Source organism: Pipistrellus kuhlii, unplaced genomic scaffold (assembly GCF_014108245.1).
Source record: "Pipistrellus kuhlii isolate mPipKuh1 unplaced genomic scaffold, mPipKuh1.p scaffold_m20_p_1, whole genome shotgun sequence".
Lineage (NCBI taxonomy): Eukaryota > Metazoa > Chordata > Mammalia > Chiroptera > Vespertilionidae > Pipistrellus > Pipistrellus kuhlii.
The window spans coordinates 30768229-30795428 of NW_023425404.1; the positions used below are offsets into that span (position 1 = coordinate 30768229).

Genomic DNA, 27200 nt, shown 5'->3' on the forward strand with positions numbered 1-27200 from the left:
CTCCCCATTTCTTGCCAATTATCCTGTTTTCTACTAGAAACAGAGCTTCTCGCCACTCACCTACACAAGAGGTAGAACCTCAGTCTACGTTCCAGTTGATCTCTCCTGACCACCTAACTGCTTCCCAAAGTGACAAACAAGTCACCGCAAACCCGGGGAGGTGCGAGAGGCCCCCTGAGCCCAGAAGGAAGCGTGACTGAGCATCTCCTGCTGCGAGTCCCATTAACTGGCCTGTCAACGTAGAGCTGGACACATAGATGGATCCATGCTGCAGATTACTATTATTATTTTACTTATTTTTAAAATTACTGATTATTCTTCCACAGGTAAGGAAACGAAGCACAGAGTTTAGGACACTTGCCTGGGGCTGCACAGCGAGGAAGGGAGGAGCTGGGATTCAAACTCAGGCTTGGAACCAGGCAAACTACCCTGTCCCTCCCTTTTTCACCCCTACCCTTGCCCAGTCCCTTCCTGCTCCCCGGGCTGGAATCTGACAGCCTGGGTAGGGCACGGTCTGTCCTTCTGTTCATCTATTCCAGGAAAAAAGTACAGCTCCCTGGCCCCAAGTATCTAGAAACTGCCCTCTTCTCATCACCACTCTGTCCCCAGGGTGAGGAACAGGGTCTGACATATAACAGGCACCCGGGACACACCTGTTGAGTGGATGAATCACTGGGAGAACCTGAGACAGCCCAGAGGCCATCCGCTGCTTCAGCAATGAATCACCTGACCCGGGTGAGAGGCTAGTCCAGTGGTCAGCAAACTCATTAGTCAACAAGGCCAAATACCAACAGTACAACGACTGAAATTTCTTTTGAGAGCCAATTTTTTAAAACTTAAACTATATAGGTGGGTACATTGTTCTTAACTTAATTGGGGTACTCCTTCAATCGCATGTGTGCACCCACACGTGGTATTTTGTGGAAGAGCCACACTCAAGGGGCTGAAGAGCCGCATGTGGCTTTCAAGCCTCGGCTTGCCAACCACTGGGCTAGTCCTTACTCCGGCTGGGGGTGAGCAGGATAGATGAGAACTCACGCCTTCCCTGCTGGTTTGGAAGCAGGGCCTGGTGGGGGTGGAGGTGGGGGGTGGATTTCCTTCCTGGATTTTGAAGCTCAGCATTCAGCTCAGTTCTTTTTGGAAAACAATGTCACAGGCCTATTTGGGGGCTCACTGAGCAGACAGAGATGTAGTAGAAAGAACATGTACTGAGTGTCTGACTCCCAGCCCTCTGTCCACCCCTCACTGGCGCAAATCATTTAAACGCTTTGGTCCCCACTAAGGCTAAGGCAGTAGCAGTTTATGTTTATGGAGTGCTTAGTAGCCACAAACCACTTTTATATTCATTTCGTTCTCATGATGAGCACAATATGGTCCCCAATTTACAGCAAGGCACCTGCTACCCAGGAAGGTAAAGGAACTGGGCCAAGGTCACACATGCAGAAAGTGGCAGAGCCAGGATTTGAACCTAGACCTGGCCCCCTGAACCTGGCTGCTCAGCACACGAGCCACACTGCCTGTTTCTCTGCAGCTTCGCAGGGCATTGGTGAGGCCTCCTGGGGCTCCTGTCCTTCCATCGCCAGGGGTGTGCTGCTCCTCCCAGCTCCAGGAGGTGTGATTCTCAGGTATGTGGGAGAGGGGAGGGGCGGAGTGGCTTTCGGCTGCTTCCAGCAGAGCTGACATCCTGCCCCAGCCCACCCCTCGCTCCCGGGGAGGGGTGTCATCTCTGGGGAGGGGGTGGTGAGGACAGCCGTTGGATGGAGGGGCAAAGAAATGGAAGGCCCAGGGAAGATGCTGACTTGGCCCACCCAGGAGAGGAGCCTGCCTTCCTCCCTCCTCCGTCACTCTCCTGAGACCAGGCTCTCCTCTCCTTGAGATGTCAGAAACCTCTCCCTCTGCGGCTGGCTGCCGGCTGCCGGAGAAGTGCTGAGAGCAGGGGCTTGGAAACCCAGAGCGCCCTTCCCCGCGCCTGCCAGCCCGCCCTAGCTGCTAGCTGCGGCAGAAGCTATAAAAAGCACAGCCCTTCAACAATAGGTGACATCACCCAGTAGCGGCAAGAACTGGATTCTGCCAGATGCCAGGAGAGTGACGGCCCTCACCCTCCCTCAGGACAGGAGCCCTTGGGAACGGCCGGGCCGGGGTCTATTCCACTGGATCCCGGGAGGGGTGGGTTAGACTCTGGGGGAGGGAGGCAAGGGAGAGAGGCTGGGGGAGGGAAGGCTGATCCCGAGGGACATGGCGGCTGGGTGTCACTGTCACTGGAGATTTATCAAGGGGGGAGGAGGGGTACATGGGAAAGGACCTGGGAGCGGGTGGAGGCTTGCTAGATTCCATCAGTGTCCTCAGCATGTTCTGAGACAAGGAGAGGCACTGGAGGGTAGGAATGGGCGAACAGGCAAAGACATGGGCAAGACCTGCTGTGGCAGCTTCTCCTGGGCCCTCAGGCTGCTCCCCTGCCCGGCCCGCAGGTAGCACAGCAGCTCGCTGACTGGCCTCTTAACCCGGTTCTGGATGTCGTTTCTGATGTGCAGTGAAACTGACCCTTTGGCGGAGTGGTGGAGGGAGGGTGTCTCAGAGACCTGCCCAAGAGGCCCAGAGGGACATGCAGGGAGGGACGTTTAGGGAAGCTGATGTTGGCTGATGCCCTTTCTACAATAGTTCCAATGTCCTGGGGTCTGCCAGAACAGCCCTGGCAGGCCCGCAGGCTCCTCTCTCCCGGGAACTGGCCAAGCTGCCACGTGGTCTGCGCACAGAGAGAAGGCTGAGAGGTAACTGTTGAGCGTCTGATGGAGCTGAGCCTCAGTTTCCTCACCGTTGAAGCTACAGCCGGGGGTGGGGTGCTCAGAGTGCTGGCGGGGAGTCAGGAGAGCTGTGACGGGGCCTCCACCTCAGGGGCCTGTGGGCTCCGGGCCAAGACCCTTGGCTGTGAGGCTGGGAAGGGGCAGAGGCCTGTGGGACAAAGCAGGGCGCCAAGCTGCTGCCCAGCCCGGCAACCAGAGCAAAGAGCTTAGCGCCTCTGTCTGGAGACTTAACCTCCTTCTCTCTGGATCAGCAGCCTGGGCTGGCCCCGCCCTCCCTGTGCTGCCCCCACTCCCTCCCCGCTGGGTGTCCCTTCTCTTCACACGCTCCCCTGGGTGCTCCCCCTCTCTGTGGAGCCATATTCCAGCACGTGTCCAGCTGGCTTGGGGCCCCTCCTTCACAAAGCTGGTTCTGACCCTTCAGCCCCACTAATCCCCCTCCTGGGGCCCTCCCTGGGCACAGGCGTCAGCCACACACCGCACACCTGTGCCCCGGCTTAGGCTCAGAGGCCCAGGCCTCACTTCAAAGTGCAGCTGCTCCCCTGGCATCCCCGGCTGCTTTCTGCTGCCAGCCTCCCTCTGCGCCCCTCTCCTGCCCGCTCCTCTCCCTGGCCAGCTCCCCAGCCACACCAGACACCTCCATTTCCCTAACACTCCTTATGCATTCTGCTGTGGTCTGAAGGCTCGTGTGGCCCCCGAATTCATATGTGGAAATCCTAACCCCCCAAAGGTGATGCTATGAGGAAGGGAGGCCTCTGGGAGGGGATTAGGTCATGAGGGTGGAGCCCTCGTGACCTGGATTCGTGCCGGTGAAAGAGACTCTAGAGGGCTCCCGAGCCCCTTCCATGGAATGAGGACACAGTGCGACACCTGACCAGCTGGCACCCCGACCTCTGGCTTTCCAGCCTCCAGAGCTGTGAGCAATGGCTTCTGTCGTTTATAAGCCACTCGCTCTGTGATACGCTGTCACACTGGCCCCTCCAGGTCTGTGCCTCTGCTCTCTTCCTGGACATCCTTACGCCCTTTGTCTGCCTTCAAAGTCCTCCTTCTCCAAAGTCCAGCTCTCCCTACCCCCTCTGCCCTGCCTGCACCGTGGTCGGAATTAACCCCTCTCTCCTCCCTGGACACACAGCCCTGTTGGACCTTCGTGGCTACAGCGACGCCATTCTGCATTGCATCTCAGGGAGTGGGGTGTGACGCTGCCCTTCTGCTCGTGGAGTTTCCTGGGCAGGACTGCGATTGGCAGGCACAGGCCTCCTTTCGTCCTCATAGCAGCTGCCACAGGGTACCGTTAGTACTGTGAGGAAGATGAGCACAGCGGAGGCTCAGAGAAGGGAAGCAGCACGGCCTGGTCACCCAGCTGGTTCACGGTGAAGCTGAGGTTCCATCCCAGGGCAGTCTGAGTCCATGGCCAAGCTCGCCCTGAAGCCAGCGCCCAGGAGCAGGCGGGCACACAGTGTCCCCCCCGTCATGTGTGTGAGGCTGAAGGGAGCGTGTGGCCTGTGTGGCCTGGGCGGGGCCCTGTGCTTTTCTTGACCACATGGCACGGATGCCTGGTTTATCAGCTGCGGTCCTTTAGCAAGTGGCATCCAACTCTCAGGTGAAATAAGGTGCTGAGCTGGAACCGGGCAGGGCCATCAGCACCAGAAACCTGGCACCCTATGCTGACCAGGCAGAAGTCTCCACCTGCGGTGGAGCCAGGATAGCTAGTGACCCAAGACCCGTGGCCTAACCTGTCCCTCCCTCCCCACAGCCAGCGGGACACTTCCTGTCCCCAGCTGGCTCCCCTAGAGGGACACGAGACACTGGGAGGGCCCTGAGGCTTCCCACAAACCCCATGGGCTCATGTCATGATGAGACCTCATAGAGCAGGAAGGGCTTGGGACCACAAGCCCTCCTCGACTTCCTGGTTGTGTGACCTGTCCCAACCCTCAGTTTGGGGTGGCAGTGCCTCCTCGCAGGGTGGCTGGGAGGGCTCACTGTGTTTACGTGTCCAGCCTCAGCTGGGCGGAGGAGATCGGGATAAGGCAGCCCTGAGTTTCAGGGACATTTGCTCCCTGATGGCTGATGACAGTCACTCAATACCTTAGTGAGCAGCGATGGAGCCAGCTGTGGTTGCTCGGGCTTCCTGCGCCCACAGGAGAAGGATGGGCAATGCCTCCACCTACCCTCTCTCCCACTGAGCCCAGACCCTACCTGCACTGACCACTGACCTCTCCAGCCCCCACCAGCTCCAGCTGCCTCCCAGCCCAAAAGCAATCAATGACCTTGTTCTTCCTAGGCGCCATCATCTTGTGTCCATCCTCTGGCCTGCCTGTGCTCTGACCCCTGGGCACTGTCCCCATTTAGCTGAAGAAAGTAACCGAACCTCATGGCCTGTGTCACCACCAGTTCTTGGTCCTCTGTCATGTGGGCCCTGCTCTTGCTGCTGCTGCTACTCTCAGAAACCCTCTTGGGCTGATGTAGGGCTTTGACCATTCCACTAGGCCCCCCCCCCCCCCCCACTGCTCTCATTTACTAGGTACTGTGTCAGCTGACTTCCTCCCCCAACTTTATTTACCAGTGGAGACTATTTACTGTGACTCTCTTTCTTTGGATAACTGATTAGTTGGGCTATATTTATTCACTCACACATTTATCTTTCCATTCACCTTCATCCAATCATCCTTCCTTCCATTCATCTGTCCATTATCCATCCGTTCAGTCATGTCTTTGTCCATCAGTATAGTTATCCATCCATTCATCTATCCACCCATATAGCCATCCGTCCAATCATCCATGCCATCCAATACATACTAAGCATTTACTAGCAGGCTCTGTGCTAGATGCTTAGGATTCAGAACCTCTTTTCTCAGGAGCTCACAGTCCAGTCTGGAGACATGAGCTTTGAAGTCCTTTTTAGTTCCAATATCCTGGGAGCCTATGACCTGTACCCAGGATCAGGATATGCCAGTGAGCGCCAGGCAGATGCTTGTGACCCGACTGAAAGGCTGATCTTCCTTCACTTGGGAACTGATGCTCTGAAATCCCCTCTTGCTTCTAAGCTGGTGCATTGTTCAAGGCCATGTGAGGCTAGACAGAGGGACCCTCTACAGCAGTGTTTTCCAAACTTTTGACATATGTGTACCTCTTCGATAATTTTCGTAACGCTGAGTACTCCTCGTACTCATGAGAACGTAGAATTAGGCGCAGCTAAGCATGGTGCAGTGCATATCCCCACCAAACTCCAGTGCAACGCGTACCCCCACCAAACTCTTCCTGTACCCCTGGGGGTACACGTACCACACTTTGGGAAACGCTGCGGAAATGTGAAGGCTATTGCCAACACCTTACGCTACCTCACCCTGTGAAAATCAGCAGAGCTCAAGGGAAGGCTGGCCAGAAAACAACTTCAAGTTTTTCTCTCCCTGAATTCTTTATCTCTCCTCTCCAAGTTCTTTCTGTTCCTTTCTTCCTCCCACCCCCATCTCTCCTACCTGTTCTCTTTTCCTCTTCCCTCCATCTCTCCCTGCTCCCTTCTCCTCATTTCTCTTCTCCTATTTCTTCTTTCTTCCAAGTAAGTGGTGGGACATGGAATTCAAATGCCGGCCACCATTGTGGGTCCTTGGACAAGTGATGACAATTCTCAGGCCAGGATCCTTCCCTAACGCCACGGCTCCCAGGGGACAAAGCCAGATGGTGCATTTGCCATGCCCAGCCTGCAAAAAGGGCTCTTTTCCTCATGCCTCATCCATTTCCTCCCCTTTCCCCTTCTTCCCTGTCCATGTTCCCCCTACTGCCTTTCTCCTTTGGAGACCACAAACAGGTGCCAACTCACTTATTTAATCTTGTTCTAATTCTCACCTATAAAATCAACACCTCCAAATGAAATGGCTCTAATAGCACAAGCTCTGTCAAAGAGTTTGTGGATTCGCTCTCTGAGTCGTTTTCCTAACTCCCCTCCCCATCCTGGGTCAGAAGGGCAAGAAGGGAGAAGGAGGAGAGTTTAAGAAGGAAGGTGACCCCCTTCCTCGGGGCACCCCTCCTGCTCACCGACGTGTCCTCCGAGCATGAGGCAATGATGTTGTCAATGAAGGGGTTCCACTTGATGTCCAGCACATTCCCCTGGTGACCACAGACCTTGGGGTAGTTGGGTTCAATCCTGCCTGTCTGCGGAGAAGAAAGAGAGAAGGAGATTAGTTAGATGGCCCTGAACAGAGAGCCTTTATTCTGGCTTCTAACCGTCTTATTCGTGCATGGCCACAGACAATGGTCCACAGCCACAGACAATGGGGCGGTGAGGGCCTGGGTGGGGGGTGGGAGTAGGCTGGAGGGGGTCAATGGGGGAAAAAGGGGACATATGTAATAATTTCAACAATAAAGAATTATTTTTAAAAAATAGTTAAATTCATTAAAAATATGTAAGTAAATAAAATGTCTTATTTGTCTTTGAGTTCCTGATCAGGCTGGGCCAAATTGCTCTGTGGCTGTGTCCTCCCCAACACTGCATGTCATGGGGGTTGGGGAGGGGTGGACACAATGGTCCATATTGGCATTTTGTGCAAATTGGCAAAAGGTGCCTCTTCCTCAAGTAAAAACGTTTGAAGTTAAGAAGAATGCCAACACAAAGGCACCTAAACACTATCATTTAAGCATTGGGGTCTGCCTGAGACCTACGGTGATGAGGCTGGCTTGCTCAGGTGCGTCTTAGACACTTGTACACAGCACCCTGTGGGTAAGTCACAGTCTTCGGAGTCACACAAGCTTGCGTTTGAATCTCAGCTCTGCCACCTGATAGCTATGCAGCCTTGGGAAAGTCGGTGAATTTCTCTTAGCCTTGGTTTCTCCATTTCTGAAATGAGGATAGCAATGCCTACCTCTTAGCATCGCTGTGAACATTAAATGAGCGAATGTGCTTAGCAAGGTTTTTAATGTGTAGATTATCATTATGAAGACTGTTGACTATCTGACAGTTATTGTTGTTGGACAGGCTAGATGACACCTCCTCCAGGAAGTCTTCCCTGATCTCTATGGGTTAAGAGCTCCTCCTCTGTACGCTCACAGCATTCTGGGCTTCCCTCCATGGTAGCATCATCACATGGAGTTGCAGTCTGTTTCCATGTATGAGCAACTGAGGACAGGGTCTGTGTCTCCAAATCTCCAGCTTTTAATAAGCCTGGCACATAGTAAGTGCTCAGCTCATGATCTGAAAGACACCCTGTGAAGGGAATAGAGTCCACAAAAAATGGAGCAAGGGATGTGGGGATGGGGGATACGGGAAGGCTAGGTCCATGCTTAAAGGCTATAAGCGTGACAAGGAAAGGAAGGAAAATTATAGGCAGAAGCTGTGTCTTCACCTTTAAAAAAAAATGTTTTATTGAGTTTTAGAGAGAGAAGAAGTCAGAGGGTTAGAGAGATAGAAACATCAATGAGAGAGAAACATCATCAATTAGCTGCCTCGTGCACCTTCTACTGGGGATCAAGTCTGCAACCTGGGCATGTGCCCTAACCTAGAATCAAACTAGTGACCTCTGGTTTTTGGGCTGATGCTTAACTGCTGAGTCACGTCAGCCAGGCTCCACCCTTTTAATACTAGTTTTTTGAGGTTGGGAGGAAATAGAGTTCTTTGAAGCTCTGCTCATCTGCTAATGGTGTTAGGCAGTCAGAGGCACCTTTGGTAGGTCATACCTCACCCTCCTTTAGGTTCCTGGACTGAAAAATGAGGAACAGAACCAGTTTCTGCCAAGGCCCTGCTATGCGTACCCTGTACGTCACCAGCACGAGGGCGCAAGCGTGACTGCGGAGTGCTGTCCTGCCATAACCTCCCCACCCACGTCCTGCCTCCATCTCTGTCAGCTTGTTTCCAAATCCTTTGATTTTCCATGTGTGGCCCAGCAGTGGCAGGATGGGCAGGAAAAAAAAGAGCCCTAAGAGGAAATGGCCATGGGACGGAGGGTGAGGAATAAGGAGTGAGAGAGGAAAAACGCCTCAGAGGTTGTCCTCCCGAAAACTTTACTGAAGCTGTACATAGTGGAAAAATCAGAGATTCAGAGAGAACGGGTATCAATGAAGAATGGAATCCCCTTTGACATAAGGGTTGCAATTCAAAACTGGCACATCTTTTCCAGTTTCTTTCAGACTGTGGAACCCTGTTTCTTTAAATGAGACTGCAAGCAGAGACGGAGCCCCACGAGGCCCTGGGATTTATTAGAGTTACACCTTATCCTCTTTAACGCTTATGACAACCCTAGGAGCTAGGCATGAGGAAGTGAAGGCCCAGAGGGTTAAGCAACAAGCGCAAGGTTCCCCAGCTGAACCTGAAATGCAAGTGCTGCCTCGGGGGATCCTCAAAGCTGAGCTCTGTGAAGCCCAATGCTCATCATCGGCCGGCTCCCCTCCTCTAGCTCTGAGGTCCCTGGGCAGACAGCCCTGCCCCGTCTGCTCCCACAGCTCACGTACTGTCGGACTGAGCTGTTCCTGACGTTGGACCCCACATTGTAAAGACTGTTCAATATCTGACAGTTATTGTCGGAATGATCCCTGAGCAGTGCCGATTGCATTAAGCTTTTGGCACCCAGCCCGGCCCAGGCAAATGGGAGGGGCACGGCATCAGTCACTGGATGGCCATCAGCTAACGGCAGCTCTGGCCCGCAGCCTGTGTGACACAGCAGTGGCAGGATGGGCAGAGAAAAAAGCAGTGGCAGGATGGGCACCAGAGCGGCCGGCGAAGCAACAGCCCCGGGACCTATTCAGTGTGGGAGGGTCAGAGCCCTGCACGGGGAAGGGAGTGAGTCTTTGTGAAACAGAGAATAATCCTGATGTCATGTATAGGTCCAGGTGGATGGACCTCTCTCTCTACAATGGATGCATCCCCCAATGGGGTGGGTAATAATAATGATCACGACTTAAGCACACCATTGTTTATGGAAAGGGTGAGTTTTGCAGCACACAACCAACATGGCTTTACGTGGCAGCCGTGAAGGGAAGGCTCTCAAGCTAGGCAGCTCTGGCTCTCCTGTGGTCCATAGTAGGGTTTCGCATAAAATGTTGTTAGAAAGACAAGTCCCACTGGTAAGAAGGAAAGTTTGAAAACCAGTGTCCTGTAGAGAAATCAAGCAAATTAAAAATACTACTATTAACTCCATGAAAAAAAGCTGTATATAAGAAAGCTAATACAAGCATAATGCATGATTTATATACACTATTTACATATGTTGTAATAATGGGAATTTCAAATATTTATTTAAACACGAGCTGTGCTTTAATGTGCTGGGAGGACAGAGTAAGGGAAGTGTATGTGTGTGGTTGGGGAGGGGATTGGGGGTATAAGAGGGGAGATAGAGCTGGGAGAGAGCCAGATCCCTGTCATCCATAATAGGAAGTCAATAGATGAGGTCTAAGATTTTAAAAATCAAAACATGGTAGTAGAAGCTGGTAATTAAGGAATATAAGGATAAGTGCAAAAAGAAACAGCTAAAAGCAATGCAAATAGCCACTTTAAGGAGTGGAAAATGAGGGATGTAGCAAAGTGGGACAGGAATGGAGAGTAGAGGCCATGATGTGCCGGTAAATGTTTAACAACTGGTTCTCCTTTGAGGAAAAGGCGCTGGTTTTGAGCATCTGCCCATTTGAGTGGTGTAAATATTCCCACATGGCTAATTTCAAGTTGCCGGAGGGTATCACCAAAAGCAGAGTTAGAGGAGAAGAGTCACCGTAGCACCCGTTACATAATATTTCTGCCATTAGATACAGTCATCCCTTGGTATCCTCGGGGAATTGGGGCCAGGATCCCTGAGGATACCCAAATCCACAGATCCGCAGATGCTCAAAGTGCCTTATAATTTACGAACGTTCTCCGGTATACTTTATTTATTTATTTTAATATATTTTATTGATTTGTTTACAGAGAAGAATGGAGAGGAATAGAGAGTTAGAAACATTGATGAGAGAGAAACATCGATCAGCTGCCTCCTGCACACCCCCTTTGGGGATGTGCCCCCAACCAAGGTGCATGCCCTTGACCAGAATTGAACCTGGAACCCTTCAGTCTGCAGGCCAACGCTCTATCCACTGAGCCAAACCAGTTAGGGCTTGCCCATATACTTTAAATCATCTCTATGTTATTTATAATACCTAGTACAATGTAAATACTATGTAAACAGCAGTCATACTGTATTGTTAGGGTATAAAGGGAAGGAAAAATCTGTACATGTTCAGTAAAGATGCAACCATAATAAAGGGAAGGAAAAATCTGTACATGTTCAGTACAGATGCAACCAGCAACAACGTAACCTTCCCCCCATATTTTATATCTACGTTTGGTTAAATCTGCCATTGTGTGTGTAATACCAGACACCAGCGTGTGATAGACATAAATAACCTCTAGAGCACAAACTAGTAAATTAGAAAGTAATGACTTTAATATTTAGTACCTCTTTTATTTATTTTTTTATTTTTAGAAATATATTTTATTGACCGGAATTGAACCCAGGACCCTTCAGTCAGTAGGCGATGCTCTATCCACCAAGCCAAACCGGTTAGGGCTAGTACCTCTTTTTAAATATAATTTATTTAATTGGAAGTTTGCATAATTTAATTTTTAGTAATAGCTGTGTTTAACAACCAACTTGCAAAACTCCTGAAAATGTAACAACAGGCTCTCACAGGCCAGTACAAGCCGGCTCCCGCACATCACGTGTGGTGCTCTGTCAGACTTTATGAGCTCTGTATAATGATCACTCTGCTAGACAGAAAATTAAAGAGCAAACAAGTAAAATGCATGTACCAGGTATTCTTAAGGAAGCTTGTTCTGAAATCTTAAAAAAAAAATGTGAACAATCCAAAAAAAATAAAGATGGGGAAAAAATGTGAACAAACCTCTCACAGATCCCTTAAATGCCTCTGTTTTCTTCTTAAAATATATTTTTAAATTGATTTCAGAGAGGAAGAGAGAGAAAGACATCAACGATGAGAGAGAATCATCCTGGACATGCTCCTTGACCGGAATCGAACCCGGGCCCTTTCAGCCTGCAGGCTGCCGCGCCATCCACTGAGCCAAACAAGCTAGGGCCGAATGCCTCTGTGTTCTGTTCCAGTTTCTGTGTGGGGTGTGACTAGAGACCAAGTCCAGACCTGGTCCTTGACTGCTGCACAGTGCTACCTTCTCATACTCACACTCATACTCCTACACACACTAATACACCAACACTAACAGGTGTGGTTACTTTATTACATTAATGTAATCAAATTTAACCCTCAGAACCCCATCTTACAGCTGAGAAGGCAGAGGTTTAACAAGTGGAGTCAAAGCTTTTTATCGTTTATAACTAGAATCACAGAACTGTCCCAGCGGTAGGTTCTCAGGGGCCTGGGCCTCCTCTGCCACCTGGTCCTGGAACCGCAGAGAGCTTCAGCCTCCACAGACCTTGTTGCTCGGGGTGGGGAAGCCCCGTTACTTGGTGTCTATAGTCACCAGGAGACCTGCCCACTGTCGGTGGACCACTTCCGAAGGCCTCGAAGGACAAATTCGGTCCCCGTTCGGTGGGACAGACCTTCCACGTGAAGTGTGGGATGGTAGCTATTGCACACCCTGAGCTTCTCAGGGCAGAACCCAGGGCTGGGGATCGGGTTGTATCTCAAATACACTCCATCCGAAGACAGAGTTGGAAGCGGCCAGACAGCCAGACGCAGGCCACTCTACAGGTGGGAGGGAGTGGGAGGTAACCTGCCACCTTCCCACAGGTCCACTTGAGAGAGTCGCAAAGACCTTTAAAAGATTCATAGGCTTCGGCCAATAATTCCACTTCGAGAATTTATTCGAGAGGAATCAACAGAGAAGCATACTAACACATCCACTGTTGACCTAGCTGGTTTGGTCTGAGGACTGAAGGGTTCTGGGTTCAATTCCAGTCAAGGGCACATGCTGGATTATGGGCTCCATCCCCAGTGTGAGGCCTGCAGGAGGCAGCCAATCAACGATTCTCTCTCATCACTGATGTTTCTCTCTCTTTCTCCCTCTCCCTTCCTCTCTGAAATCAATAAAACTATATATATATATATATATATATATATATATATATATATATATATATGTATGTATGTATATATTTTAAATTAAAACATTTACTGCTGTCTTACTTATCACAGAGAACAGTCTTTTAAATGCCCAACAATGGGGCATCACCAAAATGAGTTGCAGTACACCAATATAATGGAATATTATAAGGGCATTCAAAATCATATTTTCAAGGAATATTTAATGACTAATACTCACACCAACACTAATATAATGCTTAGTGAAACAGTCAGAACTAAGTTAAATACATAAAACGATCTCTACCTATTAAAAAACACACAGTCTGTAAGAAAACACAACTTGTTCATAGTGGCCATCTCAAGCTAGGTGAATATTAGCAGTTTTCACTTTACCACAAGGAACGTTTAAAACTTCTATTAAAAAGATGTTATTTATTTAAACACAAATACACACACACACACACACACACACACACAAACACACACCTTATAGCTTTGATTGAAAAATATTCCTCTCTGGTTTTGGTCAAGCAGGTTTTATTTTTTTTTAAATATATTTTTTTATTAATACAAGAGAAGAAGGGAGAGGGAGAGAGATACAAATATCGATGATTGTAGAAAACCACTGATTGGCTGCCTCCTGCATGCCCCACACTGGGGACTGAGCCTCCATGTGCCCTGACCAGGAATCGAACTGTGGCCTCTTAGATTGATGCTCAACCACGGAGCCACCTAGACCGGGCAGTCAAGCAGGTTTTAAAGAAATAGGTGCAGCTGGAGTCCACCAGGTTTACACGTTTCAGAAGCTTTTGTGGAACATACATGTGTTTGCTCATTCAGGCTTCTCTATTCCCTTATTACCAAGAATGGTTTGGAGGCAGGGAAGAAGATCCTTTAAATTGAATAAAATTATATAACGAATTGAAAGCGGTTTCAGTGTGTGTGTGTGTGTGTACAGCCAGGCCCTCTCCCTGGGGAGGGTGGGCAGCTCGGCTTACCCAGCAGCCTGCCCAGGGGAGTGGCGGGTGTTCTGGGCCTCAGTCCAGGCTTTATGTGAACCCAGTGAACTGACTGAGGATGAGCTTTTCAAAACAACCTGCATTGCAGCTTCAGCTTCCTAGAATCTTGCAATGCTGCAAAGCTGGGTTTTGTTCACTGGAGCCAAATGTTTTCTTACCTGGAGAATCAGCTTACCAAGGCAGAAAGAACAGACACTGAGCAGGAGGTAGGGTTTCTAGGCCCACAGGCCCAGTTCCACACTCATCTGGCTGGCTGAATGACCTTGAACATGACCCTGGCCTCTCCGGACTTCCCATTCCCAGACCCTGGGCTAATGCCCTCCCGCTTCTTACTGTATGAAGTAGGGCACACCTGCTACCAGAAAGACGCAGGATGGCAGTACTAACGATGACTGAAGAAGAGAAGGGTGGTAGTAAGAGACCACTTGACAAGTGCTTATTGAGTGCTAGGCCTTGTGCTAAGCAATTTGCATGCATTACTAGAGGTCCGATGCATGAAATTTGTGCAAGGGGCTCGGCCCCCGCAGCCCGGCTTCGTCCAGTAGGTCATCTGGAAGGACATCCAGGAGGACATCTAGTCTAATTAGCATATTATGCTTTTATTATTATAGATGTTATTTAATTTTTGTAACAACCTTACATAGGTTTATGAAATCCTTTTAACCCTCCGGTATCAACCCCTCTTATGGAAGAGAAAACAGCTCTGGGAGGTGACCTCCCGGAGGCGACACAGCTGGCACTTGGCGTTGTCTGGCTCAGAGGCTACGCTGCTACACTCTCTCTGCTACGCTGCCTCCTATTTCAGAATGTGGGTGAGACACTTGAGAAATTAGGGGGTAAGTGGGGTCCTAAGAAGGGGCTGGCTGGCAACTCCACGGGCCCCTTAAACTTGCTCTTAAGCTCTCCCTTCCCTCCTTCTTTCGCACCCGGACTCGCCCCTCCCCCTAGTGATTCCCAAACTTTGCTACATTTTGGAATCTGGGAAGTTTGAAAATCCCGGTGCCCAGGCTGCACCATGTATCAGTTTGTAACACAGGGAGGGGAGGAGCCAGACATCAGTATTTTTTAAAGATCCCCCAGCGATTCCAATGGGCAGCAGAGTTTGGGAACCACTATTCTCCCTATTCTGCTGGGAGCCCCTGCAATACTCATGCTTTTTAAGGCAGGCTCTGCAGCTGCCTGGCTCAGTCCTAACCGGTGTGGGCATGGGGGGGTGGCGTGAGAAATCAAAGAGCATCATTGCACACTTAATACAGACTCAATGGCAGGAACCACAGATAAAGCAAGTAGAAAGATACCATCAGATCAGGAGGACCCAGGGTAATGGATCCAAGAGATGGGTGATGCAATGGTGGAACCCCAAGCTTCCAGATGGGTGATGTCTTTTGGATGTGCCACCCTGGTCATCACATACTCTGCTCCATGATCTGCCCCATGCATCCCAGGCCATCCAATTAAGCTGCTCACAGTCTTCTCTGCTCTCTCTCCTCTGGGTGGAAGTTTCTATTAAATGAGAGAATCATTGGAAAATAGGCACTGTAGTGCTTCTCCCCAAAGCTCTGGGCCAAGATCCCCTGTGTCCCAGGCTTCTGGTCTGAAGGAGGTTATGCCCCCAACTCACAGCCCTTGATAGTTCTCAAAGCACTTGCACTCACATGACCTTAATACAGCCCAGGGAAGTGTGGCTCTGGCCACCCCACCAGGCAATGGCAGCCACAGAGCGTTTGTGCAGGTTCAGAGCGCGGGTACCACACGACCTCCTCAGGCGGGAAAGGAAGACAGTGCTTGCGCCATCTCTGTGCTATGAGCACTAGCATTGGCCTGCTCCTCCCCTGCCATGGAGCCAAGCTCTCCTAGAAGGTGGGGGCCTGTGGGGTGCGGCTACAAGCTCTTCAGCGTCACCCCGTATTTGGCCCCAGGCAAGCCTCATCCTTCCAGAGACCCTGCCACAGAGAGAACCCCAGTGGGAAATCCACCCCAAATGGGGAGGGATGGAGATATGAACGACCCTGAGGAGGACTAGAATCCAGTCAAGGCCAGGAGCCGTCCCCAGGTCAGCCTTCAGCTTTTGGGAGTAGAGAACTGGGCGTCTGCCCACTAGACCTTCTCATGTTTTTTTACAGAGGCTGCTGCCAGGAGTCTAAGAATCCCTCCTTCCATTTGCCATCTGGCCTGAAGCTCCTCCTGCAAACTCCCCGCCTCTCCCACTCGCCTCTCCCACTCATACAGGCTCCTACTGCCTGAAGGAAAGCCATTCAGGGCGGTTGTTTCTGCCCAGCCGGCCTGGGAGTTAGGAGCATCCTAACTAAACCTCTGCTCCAGCGGGAGGGGTGAGGTCCAGGAGCAGGGCACTGGGCTCCTGTCAGCCCTGCTGCTCACTGGCTGTGCTGCTGGTGACAAGTCTCTGCCTGCTGGTCTGCGTCTCTCCCTCTGAAAGTGCAGGTGTTCTGGAGGGATAGAGAGAGCAAATACGTGGTTCACGCAACACTCCCAGGCTTCTACTCTGCAGCAGATGGAGTCTGCTAATGGCTCACTGGGTCCTGCCGGAGCCCTTAATCCTTCGGGGGCCAGACTGGGCGAATGAGATGAAGTTTGTGTGTCTGCCTGGGGCCACGTGACCCCAGAGTTCTGACAGCTGTGCACATGGGAGCGCCTTGCTAAGCCTCTGAGACTTGGGACCTCCCAGCATTCAGAGCGGATTCCCAGAGGCCTCTGCTACATTAATCCCCACACATGCCTTCACCTCTGCCCCTCCTTCTCCAGCCCACGGAGCCCGCAGCCCCCTGAGGTGCCCGCAGCCCCCTGAGGTGCCCAGCAGCCTTCCAACGGGTCTCTTTGGTGCTGCCGTCTCTCAAGCCCCTGCATGAGATTGGCATTCTCTAATTATCACTTCCATTGTGCAACTCCTCCAGAACCTTCCATAGTTGTACCCATTGGTAGGAATGTTGGCACTTGGACATCCCAGCCCCCTTCCTGATTTGGGGGACTCTCCCACTGTGGGAGGTACCGATGGGATGCAGCGCGTCACCTTCCATCGCGAGAGCTGAAATGGGGCTCCTCCTACCCAGGGTCCTCTGCTGGTCACAGAGGGGGCACATGACCCGGGTTGGCCAATCAGAACCTCCCACCCAGGAAGGGCAGAGATTGATTTGACTTCCTGCTCTGGACCTTGCGGATGCCTGGTGCTCACCTGTGTTCCAAGTCTGGTTCTCTACTGCCCCCCGCCCCTTGATTCTGTGAAGGCTCCAAATCCCTGTCCACTTAAGAGGACTAAGGGTGAATTCTGTTGCTAGCAACCAGCTCCCTTGTCCCTACCTCATCGGATCCAGCTCGCCTGCTTGGCCTTTGAGGGCCCACACTCTGTTCCCACCTCTACCCTTAGCCGTCAATTTGCTCAGCTCTCTTGAGGTCACACTTCTCAGATTGTCAAGAGATGGACACAACTTTATAAGTACCGCGCACTAACCGATTGCGCCACTGGAGCCCCGAGATGGACACTGAAAGGGCAGGGCGGGGCGAGGATGAGCTCCCAACTCCGCCCCGTAGGGCGGAGTTATCCCTAGCCCTCAAAACCCCTGGACCGGAAGAAATTCGCGCTCTTCCGCCATGCTGCCGGCATGAGTGGGGGAGCACATGCTAGCATGGTGAAGGCTCTCTTGCTTATTGCATCGGACTTGGCTCCCTGGTGGTCCTTGGGGATCATGAAGTCTGGGCATAACAGATGGGGGCTCGTCCGGGATCCCCGGGACCATTAGGGAAAACCCGATCCGGAGAGTCTGACTGGCCGCGGTAGGTGTGTGCGCGCTCTGGAGGGACGTAAAACCCCTCATGGAATTGGTGCCCGAAGACGCCTGGTGGACGCACCGTGAAGGCTACGGGCAGGAGGATCAGAAGACGTTCTGACCTCCCGGGAGGGCCCGAGAGGGACCCTCATATGGGGAGAGGAATGGCGTGAGCCGTTGCCTCACCTGCGGAAAGTGAACCTTTCCCAGGTCTGAGTTTGGTATCTGTGGGCGACATGGCGCCCCAGGATGGAGCCGGCGAAGTGTGGCCGGCATGGTGGTTCGGGGCCCCCTGGCGGCGTTGGGTCGGAGGGGGGGCTCCCGCGGGGCTCAGTCTGCGCGTTGGAGCGCGGCTGGGCAGTGGTGGCCTCGCTCGGGGAGCAGGCACCTGGGTTAATTTGCTGGCTGCCTGGGAAGTGGAGCCGGGAAGCCGCTGGGGCGACCCGCGCTCTCCTCGGGGGCTGCCTGAGTAGTGTGGCTGGGGTGGCCAAAGCAGCCTCACCCCAGGGGCCTGGGCCATAGGGGCCTGGGCCAGCGTAGAGACATTGGTCCCTGGAGACATCAGGTGCCGGAGAAGAGCTCAAGGGCAAATCTCTGTACTCAGTAAAGAGAAAAGGCCAGTTCAAAACGAGTGCGCATAGTTTTGGGCTGTGCTTAAAAACACTTTTCTGGGTACAGAATAAGTTTTAAAAGTGGTGGAGATAAATTAAAACTGGTTTCCCAAGTCATTGTAAGCAGCTCTTGAAATTCCCCGCCATGAGGCGGAAACTAGATGGTAATGGTAACAAGTTTACGTGAATGGTGGTGAATGGCCGTTAATGGCTGAGAGTCTTCAGGTAAAGAATGTGTTCATTTGCATTTGTATGCTGCTCCAGATTCAGGAGTGGCAGGTAATTGGTGGTGAAGCAGCCCACAATGGTCAGTCTTCCTTGTCATTGGTATCAGCTAAGCAGAGTCATATAGCTACTTAAGTATGAATTGTGATTGACCTATGATTTTCTGACATTGTCTTAAATCCTAGTAAACTGCCTCTGGTGTGAAGAGGTCTAGGGGAGGCCGGAGAGCGCAAGACTATTAGCTCTCCTACAAAGAGATTATTCAGTGCTTTGTTTGAACTTCAGGGAAAAAAATTTTGAGATCTGAAAAAACTGTATGATTAGATCTGTTGCTGAAACTTTACCCTAAGTAGGATATATTAAAAATGTAATGTTATTAATCTAAGAAATGCCAAATTTATTTGACTTGCCAGCTTTAAAAGTTCAAAGTATAAGTTGAATTAGGAAAAGTTAATTGCAGTAACTAGATGCCTAGAATATGGCAGGCTAAACTGTATTATATATGTTAAGAATAAGCAGTAATGATCAAAGATCTCAAGGATTGATTTATTCTCATTTGTCAGATGAAAAAGTATGTAATGCTTTTTTTTTAAAGTCAGTTTTTCTAAAGTAATGTTTAATGTAACATATGAAACTTTTATATTTGATTTGTTTTGTTTTGCTTTTCTCATATGCCATTGTTGTTGAATTTGGGCTTGTACCTGCATCTTGTATTTTGTTTAAACTTTGGGAATAATTTTTGGTTTCAGTCATGTGTATCTACTTTATAGATTTAAGTAGACTTCATCACAAAGGTTTATAATTTATTTAGAATTGTGTTAAAACAATGTGAAAACAATTATTTGTATGATTAACCCCCCGAGACTGCTTGGACAATTTTCACCGATGTTCTGCAGTGGGGAGTAGAGGGGCTTAGAAATGTAGATAAATCTATATCTGTAGGGAAAATGTGGCATTTTACATTTCAGGTGGCTGTTAGAGGCCTGGGAACAGGTACTGGACCTGCTCCCTCCTCCCTTGCCTTTTAAAATTTGAGGCATGGTTATGTATTTTTGGAAGATAAGATTTTTATAGAAATTATAAAGAGTATGTCCTGACAGGTTAGCTAGGAGAGGCAAGCCTGTTAGTTTCCTGATGGGCATGGGGGCACCCTATTTAGTCTTGAGAGAGCCAATAGGACCCGTACATCAGCCCAGGAAGCCACCGGACAAACTGCCTGTTTTCCTTGGACATCAAGAAGGACTGTGGTCCTCGGAAGGAACACGTACTGGGGGAATGCAGCTGTTGAACTGGTCCAAAGTGGAACAACGGATCTTTGAGGAGCTAAAGAAGGCTCTCATCTCAGCAGCTGCCCTAGCCTTGCCGGACGACGCGGAGCCCTTCCACCCCTACGTGAGTGAGGTAAGAGACATTGCCAAAGGGGTCCTCACTCAGACTCTAGGTACCTGGAAGAGACCTGTTGCCTATCTGTCTAAGAGACTGGACCCTGTGGCAGCCACAGCATTGTTGGTGAAGGAGGCAGATAAGTGGACTCTGGACCAGGAGCTAACCTGGATGGGCCAGGCTTTTCTCCTGGACCAGCCCTGTGTCCAGATTCAGAAAACTCTGGCCATCAACCCTGCCAGCCTGCTTCCAGATGATGATGATGGAACCCATTCATGACTGCACAGAGGTAACAGACGACAAGGTACTGTTCACGGATGGGAGCAGTTATGTTCAGGATGAGACCTGATATGCAGGGGCAGTGGTAGTCACCCTGGACCACACCATTTGGGCACAGCTCCAGAACTTTTGGCCTTAATCCAGGCCCTTTGATGGAGACACTGTGCCATCCACAAAGAAAAGAGGGGTACCAACTGCAGCCAGAAGGAATTGGCTGACCAGAAGCAAGCCACTGAAGGACCAGGTGGTTGATGGACCTCCAGATGACAAGACTGTTGGTCCCAGAGGCTCTAGGTCAGAGTTGCCCGGTGACACCAGGTTAAGTGTCACCAAGACTTCTGAACTTCTCTGAGGCAGAGTTGCTAGAAGTACTGTCTGTGCACAGGTAAATGCTAAGCAAGGTAAGGGGATCCCCCCTGGGAATTCAGGTCCCAGGGAACCTCCCCAGGAGAGCATTGGTAGGTGGATTTCAGAGATTAAACCACCAGCATTAAGGTCTAGTTTTTATAGACACTTCAGACTAGGTTGAGGTATACCCCACTATCAGATAACAGCCCTCCCCTTGGTAGCTAAGGTATCTCATAGCTCTAGCCTTAGGACAGGCGAGACTCTTGAAAAGGGGGTTTAACTAAATGTGTCTTAGATTCGGTGAAAATTGGACCAACCCCCTGTCCTTTGCCCTCTTGAGGGCCAGGTGTACCCCTTATTGGGACAAGTTTCCCCTTTTTGGGAGGGGATCATGTATGGTAATCATTTCCTTGCTCAAGTCCTTACAGGCTCTGCAGTTTGCTTGTTCCAGATGCACTGCCAGTGCCCACCGCAGACCCTGTAGCCCTGGAACTCAATGTGGGTAAAGAAATTTGCTGCCCAAGGACTCAAAGGGATGCTGCACTGTTATCCTGAGCACGCCCACTGCTGTTGAAGTAGATGGCACCCAGACCTGACTACATGACTCCCAGCTCCTGCATGGCCTGGATCCTGGCAACTACAGGCCAGGAGGAGAACTGATGCCTGCAGGAGGGGAACTGGACTTCAGTGAGGACAATACTGATGGGAACTGTGGTACTAAGGGTCTTGATAACTGTATTTGTTGTTTATGCTGAAAGGAAGTAGGCTGCTGAGTCAATGATTTGACTAGGCACATTAGACAAGGGGGGAATGAAAGGGCAGGGCGGGGCGAGGATGAGCTCCCAACTCCGCCCCGTAGGGCGGAGTTATCCCTAGCCCTCAAAACCCCTGGACCGGAAGAAATTCGCGCTCTTCCGCCATGCTGCCGGCATGAGTGGGGGAGCACATGCTAGCATGGTGAAGGCTCTCTTGCTTATTGCATCGGACTTGGCTCCCTGGTGGTCCTTGGGGATCATGAAGTCTGGGCATAACAGACACAACTTTAATGTGAGGTCTCAGGTCCCAATAAAATAGTGACATCTATATCCCAATATTTTGATGACCACCTCCCCCCGCCCCCCTTTTTTTTTTCAGGCTGCTTTTCACATCTGGAAGAAACACAGGACTTCTTTGCCAGCTCTGGTATGTCTTATCCTTTGGTTTGGGAAAATATAGTCCCCAAATCGAGTGTTCCTCAGTGGCCCACAGCAGCCTCACTCCCCCTCCCCCCCTTATCCCACCACGCCCATCCTCAGAAGGACCCGCCCCTCTGGAGCTCTGCCAGCCTTAATCATCCCTCACAGCCACCTCGGCTCCTGCTCCTGCGCCTGCTAAGACGTCTCCTCTAACTCCTCCACATCGTGTGGTCTCCCTTCCCCTTCAACCTTCCCGAGACTCTCTCCCCATACCCCCCTATTGGTGGTAATAATGCCTATCATTCGCTGCGGGCCTTCCCTGTGTCAGACCTGAAACCAAACAGTTTCAATTATTGACCACAATCACCTTATGAAGTACATATCATTACATCCATTTAAAAACATTTTAAAAAGATTTTTCATTGATTTTGAGAGAGAGAGAGAGAGAGTGAGAGACAGACAGACAGACATTGATGTGAGAGCACAACACTGACTGGTTGCTTCTTGCAGACCCCCTAACAAGGATTGAACCCCAAACCCTGGCATGTGCCCTGACCAGGAATCAAACCAGCAACTTCCTGGTACACAGGACAACACTCAACCAACTGAGCCACACCGGCCAGGGCTCATCACGTCCATTTTATAGATCCATTGTATAGATGAAGAAAGCAAAGCTCAGTGAGATTAATTAGTACAGTGGCAAAGCCAGGTCTCAAGCCTTGCCCATCTGAATTCTGAACTAGAATGTCAGCTCCATGACGGGCGATGCTTGGTCTCGCTCTGTGCCGTAACCCAGGGCCTGGAACGATGGCCGGCTCTCACAGTGAGTGTGGAATTAACGATGCCATAAACCGTGCATCTAATCGGGTCCTCAGTGCAGTCACAAGGGTGCACTACGCTCTTCAAGAGGGTGCCCAGCCCCCTGGCACGCAGCTTCTTCGGTGCTCTGGGCCTGGCCACGAGGCTGCGCTGCTTCTCCACAGCACTGCCTTGCTCTGCCGTCTTTATTCCATGGGTGCTGGTTGCCTTCCCCAGGATATTGTTAGCACTTTCAACTTAACTACGATGACCATGGAGGGTTCCCAGCAGGGCGCGGGACACAAGTGAAACCGAAGAAGCATAAGACATGCTTCTTATGCCCTCGGCCCCAAACACAATATCAGTCTATATGCAAGACCCAGTGGCACAGACGCCACTTTGGTAGGCGGTGGGAGTGGATCACGGAGCACCATCCACACTCCCCTTAGCGGAGCCACTGGGTTTGTCCACGAGAGACCCACCATCCACCAAGAGCATGAGACTCAGCACGGGCTCAGTGCTCGCCTAGTCACTACCAAGACTGAGCCCCGGGCCATCACAGGCCACACAGAGACCTCTGGCTCAAACCCTCAGCCTCACTCCATCGGCGACATCTCAGGGGCCAAAGAAAGGGCCGCACCACCTCCGAGGCAATGGCCTTGCCAATGCCCTTGAAATGGAAAGTGAGCAGCCCAGTCCTTAGGTGCCCCGCTTGTCCCAGGCTTTCTCCAGGCTGTGCCTGCTGGGTGATCCTCGGGCTGGGGGTGGGAGAAGGGACAGACTGCACTCCAAGCTCCTAGGAACCGGGTCCAGCTTGGCTCTGCCCACACCAGTGCGTGATGGGCAAGTTCCACCCTCCTGGGGCTGCAGTTTCCTCACGAGACAATACACATGAGCTCACCCTGCACAGTGCCTGGCACCAAACAACCACTCAACAGATACTAGTTGTCATCATCATCTGCAAAACGGGGATTAGTGTCTCACCGGTCCTTGTGCAACCAGACCCAGCACAGCGCCTGAACATTGGTGCTCAGAAGTGTCTGCTGAACAGAATTGAGTCACCAGGGCCCTCTAGTGCTGACAGGCTGTGGTTGGAAACAGCCTCCACTCCTCCGCCAGCACTGACAGGACCCTCTGGGTTTGGTGCTGGCCACGGAGAGATGAAATCCCTCCTCTGAACATCAGCTCCATGACAACCTATCTGTTTTGGTCACTGCTAAATGCCCAACATCTAACACAGTGCCAGGCACCTAGTGGACTCCCAATAAATACTTATTGAATGAATTCACAAACGGAAGTAGATAATATTTCCAGAAAGCCCCTCCCACACCTCCCCTTCCCCCCAGCCCAGAGGCCAGGGCAGAGACTGGCTCCTACCGTCAAGCAAAGCTAGGCTGCCAGAGGGGCTGCATCCCTCTTATGCTGCCATTAGCTCTAGCCAGATCCATTACCTTCCCAGTCACCTGGGACTTCTCTAACTCCCAACTGGTAACAGGGACAGAGGCCTGGCCTGTGCTGAGCTCTGGGGGATGCAGGGGGTTGATTGAGCAGCACCTGTTTGGGGGGCCCCCCACACGAGACAGTAAGGGCAGCTGCTCTGAGCCTGGCTCTGGGTACCCGCACGCCTCCCCCTCCCCCCAACCAGCCATTCCTTGGGAAACTCACAGAGACTGCTGCCTTTTCCATTACTGCCCCATGGCCCATGACTACCTTCTGGGGGCTCTGTGTGAGGAGGGCAGAGAGACCTCCCATCTGCATAGAAATTGGGGTTTTCTAGTCCCCCATCACCCATGCCCTGTGCCTTGGAGCCCCAGGCCATGCTGCCTGACTCCATCTAGGGCCACGCCTGGCTTGGGGGTCTCCCAGGTGGATGGGAAGGGCTAGAACCCACCCAGGGTTGTAGGATGAGCTGGTAGCCAGAGGCATAGGCGTTGAGCAACTCTCCCGGGGATGTCAAGTACATATTAGGCCTTTGTCAGGAAGGGACAGTGGCGCTTGGGGTGCAAAGGGGGGATCCTGCCAATTATAGAAGGGCCTCCCGGGCCAAAGCGATGGGTCTTGCTAGGCGCCAGGAGACAGGATTTTCACGAAGACCTGCTCTCTCTGCTTGGGGAGGAGGAAGCCCCACCCCCATGCAGCCTCGTGGCTTCCCCCAGCTGCAAAGACCTGTGGCCACTTGGTCTAGGGGGTCAAGAATGGTGCCTTGGTGTCTGAAAAATGCTGCTCCTGCCCTTAGTGGCTTACGCTTTCCCTAGGAAGATGAACTAGAGGAAGGGACGGGTCTGCGGGCCCAAGCAGAGGCTGAGGGGCTGAGGCAGGGGGGTGAATACAAGCTTGTTTCCCCTTCGGTACTGTGAGACTCTCCCAAAGGACCCACAGCCAGGCAGAAGGCAGACGCCGAAAGGGGCACTCCAGAGCACGCCGGAGGGGGCATACACACTCCAGTTCATGCTGGATTAGAAGCATGTTCGCCATCACGGCTGCCTTCTTCGGATTACCTTCCGCTCTATTTCCCAATTAAAGTATGGCTCATGGAGCTCAGAACAATGCTGTGCTTCTAGCTTGCCGTCTGACCAGCACAAAAAGGAGAGGGAAGAGTTCCTCCTTCTGTCTGGGCTCTGACGTTTCTCTGCCTTTTATACGAGTGAAAGAATCTCTGACTCTCCAGTTGACTCCTATCTGACTCCCACCATTAGGGCTTCATTCCTTTGGTGCTACTCCTGATGCTCTTAACATACACCACTAGTAAGAAGGGCATAGTATAGGAGATGCTGGTCATTCTGAATGTTATCTAGAGGCAGGTCTGAAGGAAGGGAGCATGACAACATTGGTGGAAAATGTGGAGGGGTAGGTAAGGAAGAAAGAATAGGTGGATAAGGCCAATGCAAACTCTTAACCTCAGACCATGCCTAATGAGGTCACTGGGCACCAATGAGTTTGGTGTTCTTCACGCTGCTCTACAGAGAAGCCCTGACATATGAGCTCTCTGGTGATCAGAGCCCCTGCTCCTCACTCCACCATCAGTGGGAGGCCCAGCGAGGGGAGGGCACTTGCTCTGGGATACCCAGTGAGTGAGTAGGTGATGGCTGTGCCCAGGGCCACACCCAGTTTGAAGACACTCAGGTTAGTGGCCCAGTTCCGACGTTGTCAGGTCTAGAGGACCTATCCATAGGAAGAGGACAGGAAGGCAACCCTGAGAAGACATGGGGCATACATCAGTTACCTGAGGGTGGGTCACTGGCTTCACTCCCAAATTACAGACACTGGTGGGGAATTCCTCTTATCTCACCTACCTTCCTGGCACATCTGTGCAGGGATCTCCCCATCCCCTTTCCTGAAACCATCAGCGGGGAGCTCTCAGACCCCAAAAGGTTGCTTCCTGTCTGGAAGTCCTTGCCCAGCCAGAGGATAACAGTGACCAAGCAGAGGAAGCTGTGCTACTGAAGTTCCACCAGCAGAGGGCGGTAGCTGCGCTGCTCTCAGCAGCATTCAGAAATGTAGACTGTGTGGGAGGAAACTTGGCCCACCAGCTCTTTCTTCGCTGGGGTCCTAAGACACACACTGCTTTGGCTTGAGTGTTCCTAGTGCTCAATTGACTAGAAAATTCCTTTTTTATATTGAGATGAAAATCCATTTCCTTATAATTCTTGTCATAAGAGCTTAGCTCTTCTTCTGGGGTCACATAGAAAAAAGTCAACCCCTTTTTGCTTTGCAAGCTCTTGGGAGTTGGAGTCCCCTTTCCTACTTGGCCACCCACAGTCTATGTGACTTTGGGCAAGACTCCTTCCTTCTTTGGATCTTTATTTTCTTACCAATGAGACAATGGGATGAGTCCTGATAAATTAATTCTAAGACTCATTCCAACTAAAAAATATATATATTTTTATTGATTTCAGAGAGGAAGGGAGAGGGAGAGAGAGATAGAAACATCAATGATGAAAGAGAATCACGGATCGGATGCCTCCTGCACGCCCCCCACTGGGGATCAAGCCTACAACCCAGGCATGTACACTTGGCCAGAATAGAACCTGGGATCCGTCAGTCCACAGGCTGATGCTCTATGCACTGAGACAAACCAACCAGGGCTGGCTCCTTCCAATTTTGACATCCCAAATGATGACTCTCTCAGTTACCACCGTTACCACTGAATAGAAGAAGAGGGGACGCTATGTACTCCCACTCTTGGCTTGGGTTTCCAGCACTCACAGTGGCTCCCAGGCACTCTGTTCCCACCCTCCAAGCCACAGCCTGTTCTTAGGCTCTTTCCCTTGGGGTTGGCTTCTCCTGGGTGCTGCATGCTCACACCCACCCCCACCGGAGCTCACCGTCAGCCCAGGCCTCGCTTTCCATTAAATGCCTGTGACCCAACTGTCATGAGGGGGCTGCTCACAGGTTACCTCCATTACCAAGGACATTACCAAGTTGTCCCACTCTCCCGCTCTATTATCTCCTGGGATAATCACTTTTATGTGAGGTGTACATCTTCCCCACGCCACACACAGTGAGCAAATGGAGTAGTGTTCCTCCATCCCTGTCCATTACCCCTGAGGGCCCCCAACATGCTCTCCAGGGCTTCGGGAATTGTCAGGCATAGTCAGAATTTTTTGAGCTGCCGCATAGCTCTCCCCTGCCCCTCAGAGCACTATCTTTTCCTGTAAAACACTTTAACCCTGGGATGTAGTGGGAGGTAGCCTTCAAGAGGACCCGTAATCTCCACCTCCTGGTACACACACACCCTGGGCAATCCCCTCCCACATTCCACCAGGGG

The 27200-nt window shown here is 51.3% G+C and overlaps 1 protein-coding gene across 1 annotated transcript in view; it reads right to left on the reverse strand.

Annotated features, from left to right (window-relative positions):
* CORO2B (coronin 2B) overlaps positions 1-27200 on the reverse strand; it is a 133918-nt gene that overhangs the window by 19308 nt on the left and 87410 nt on the right. The window contains exon 3 of the mRNA XM_036437680.2: positions 6831-6947. Coding sequence (XP_036293573.1) covers positions 6831-6947 — 117 coding nt within the window. The remainder of the gene's footprint in view (positions 1-6830; positions 6948-27200) is intronic.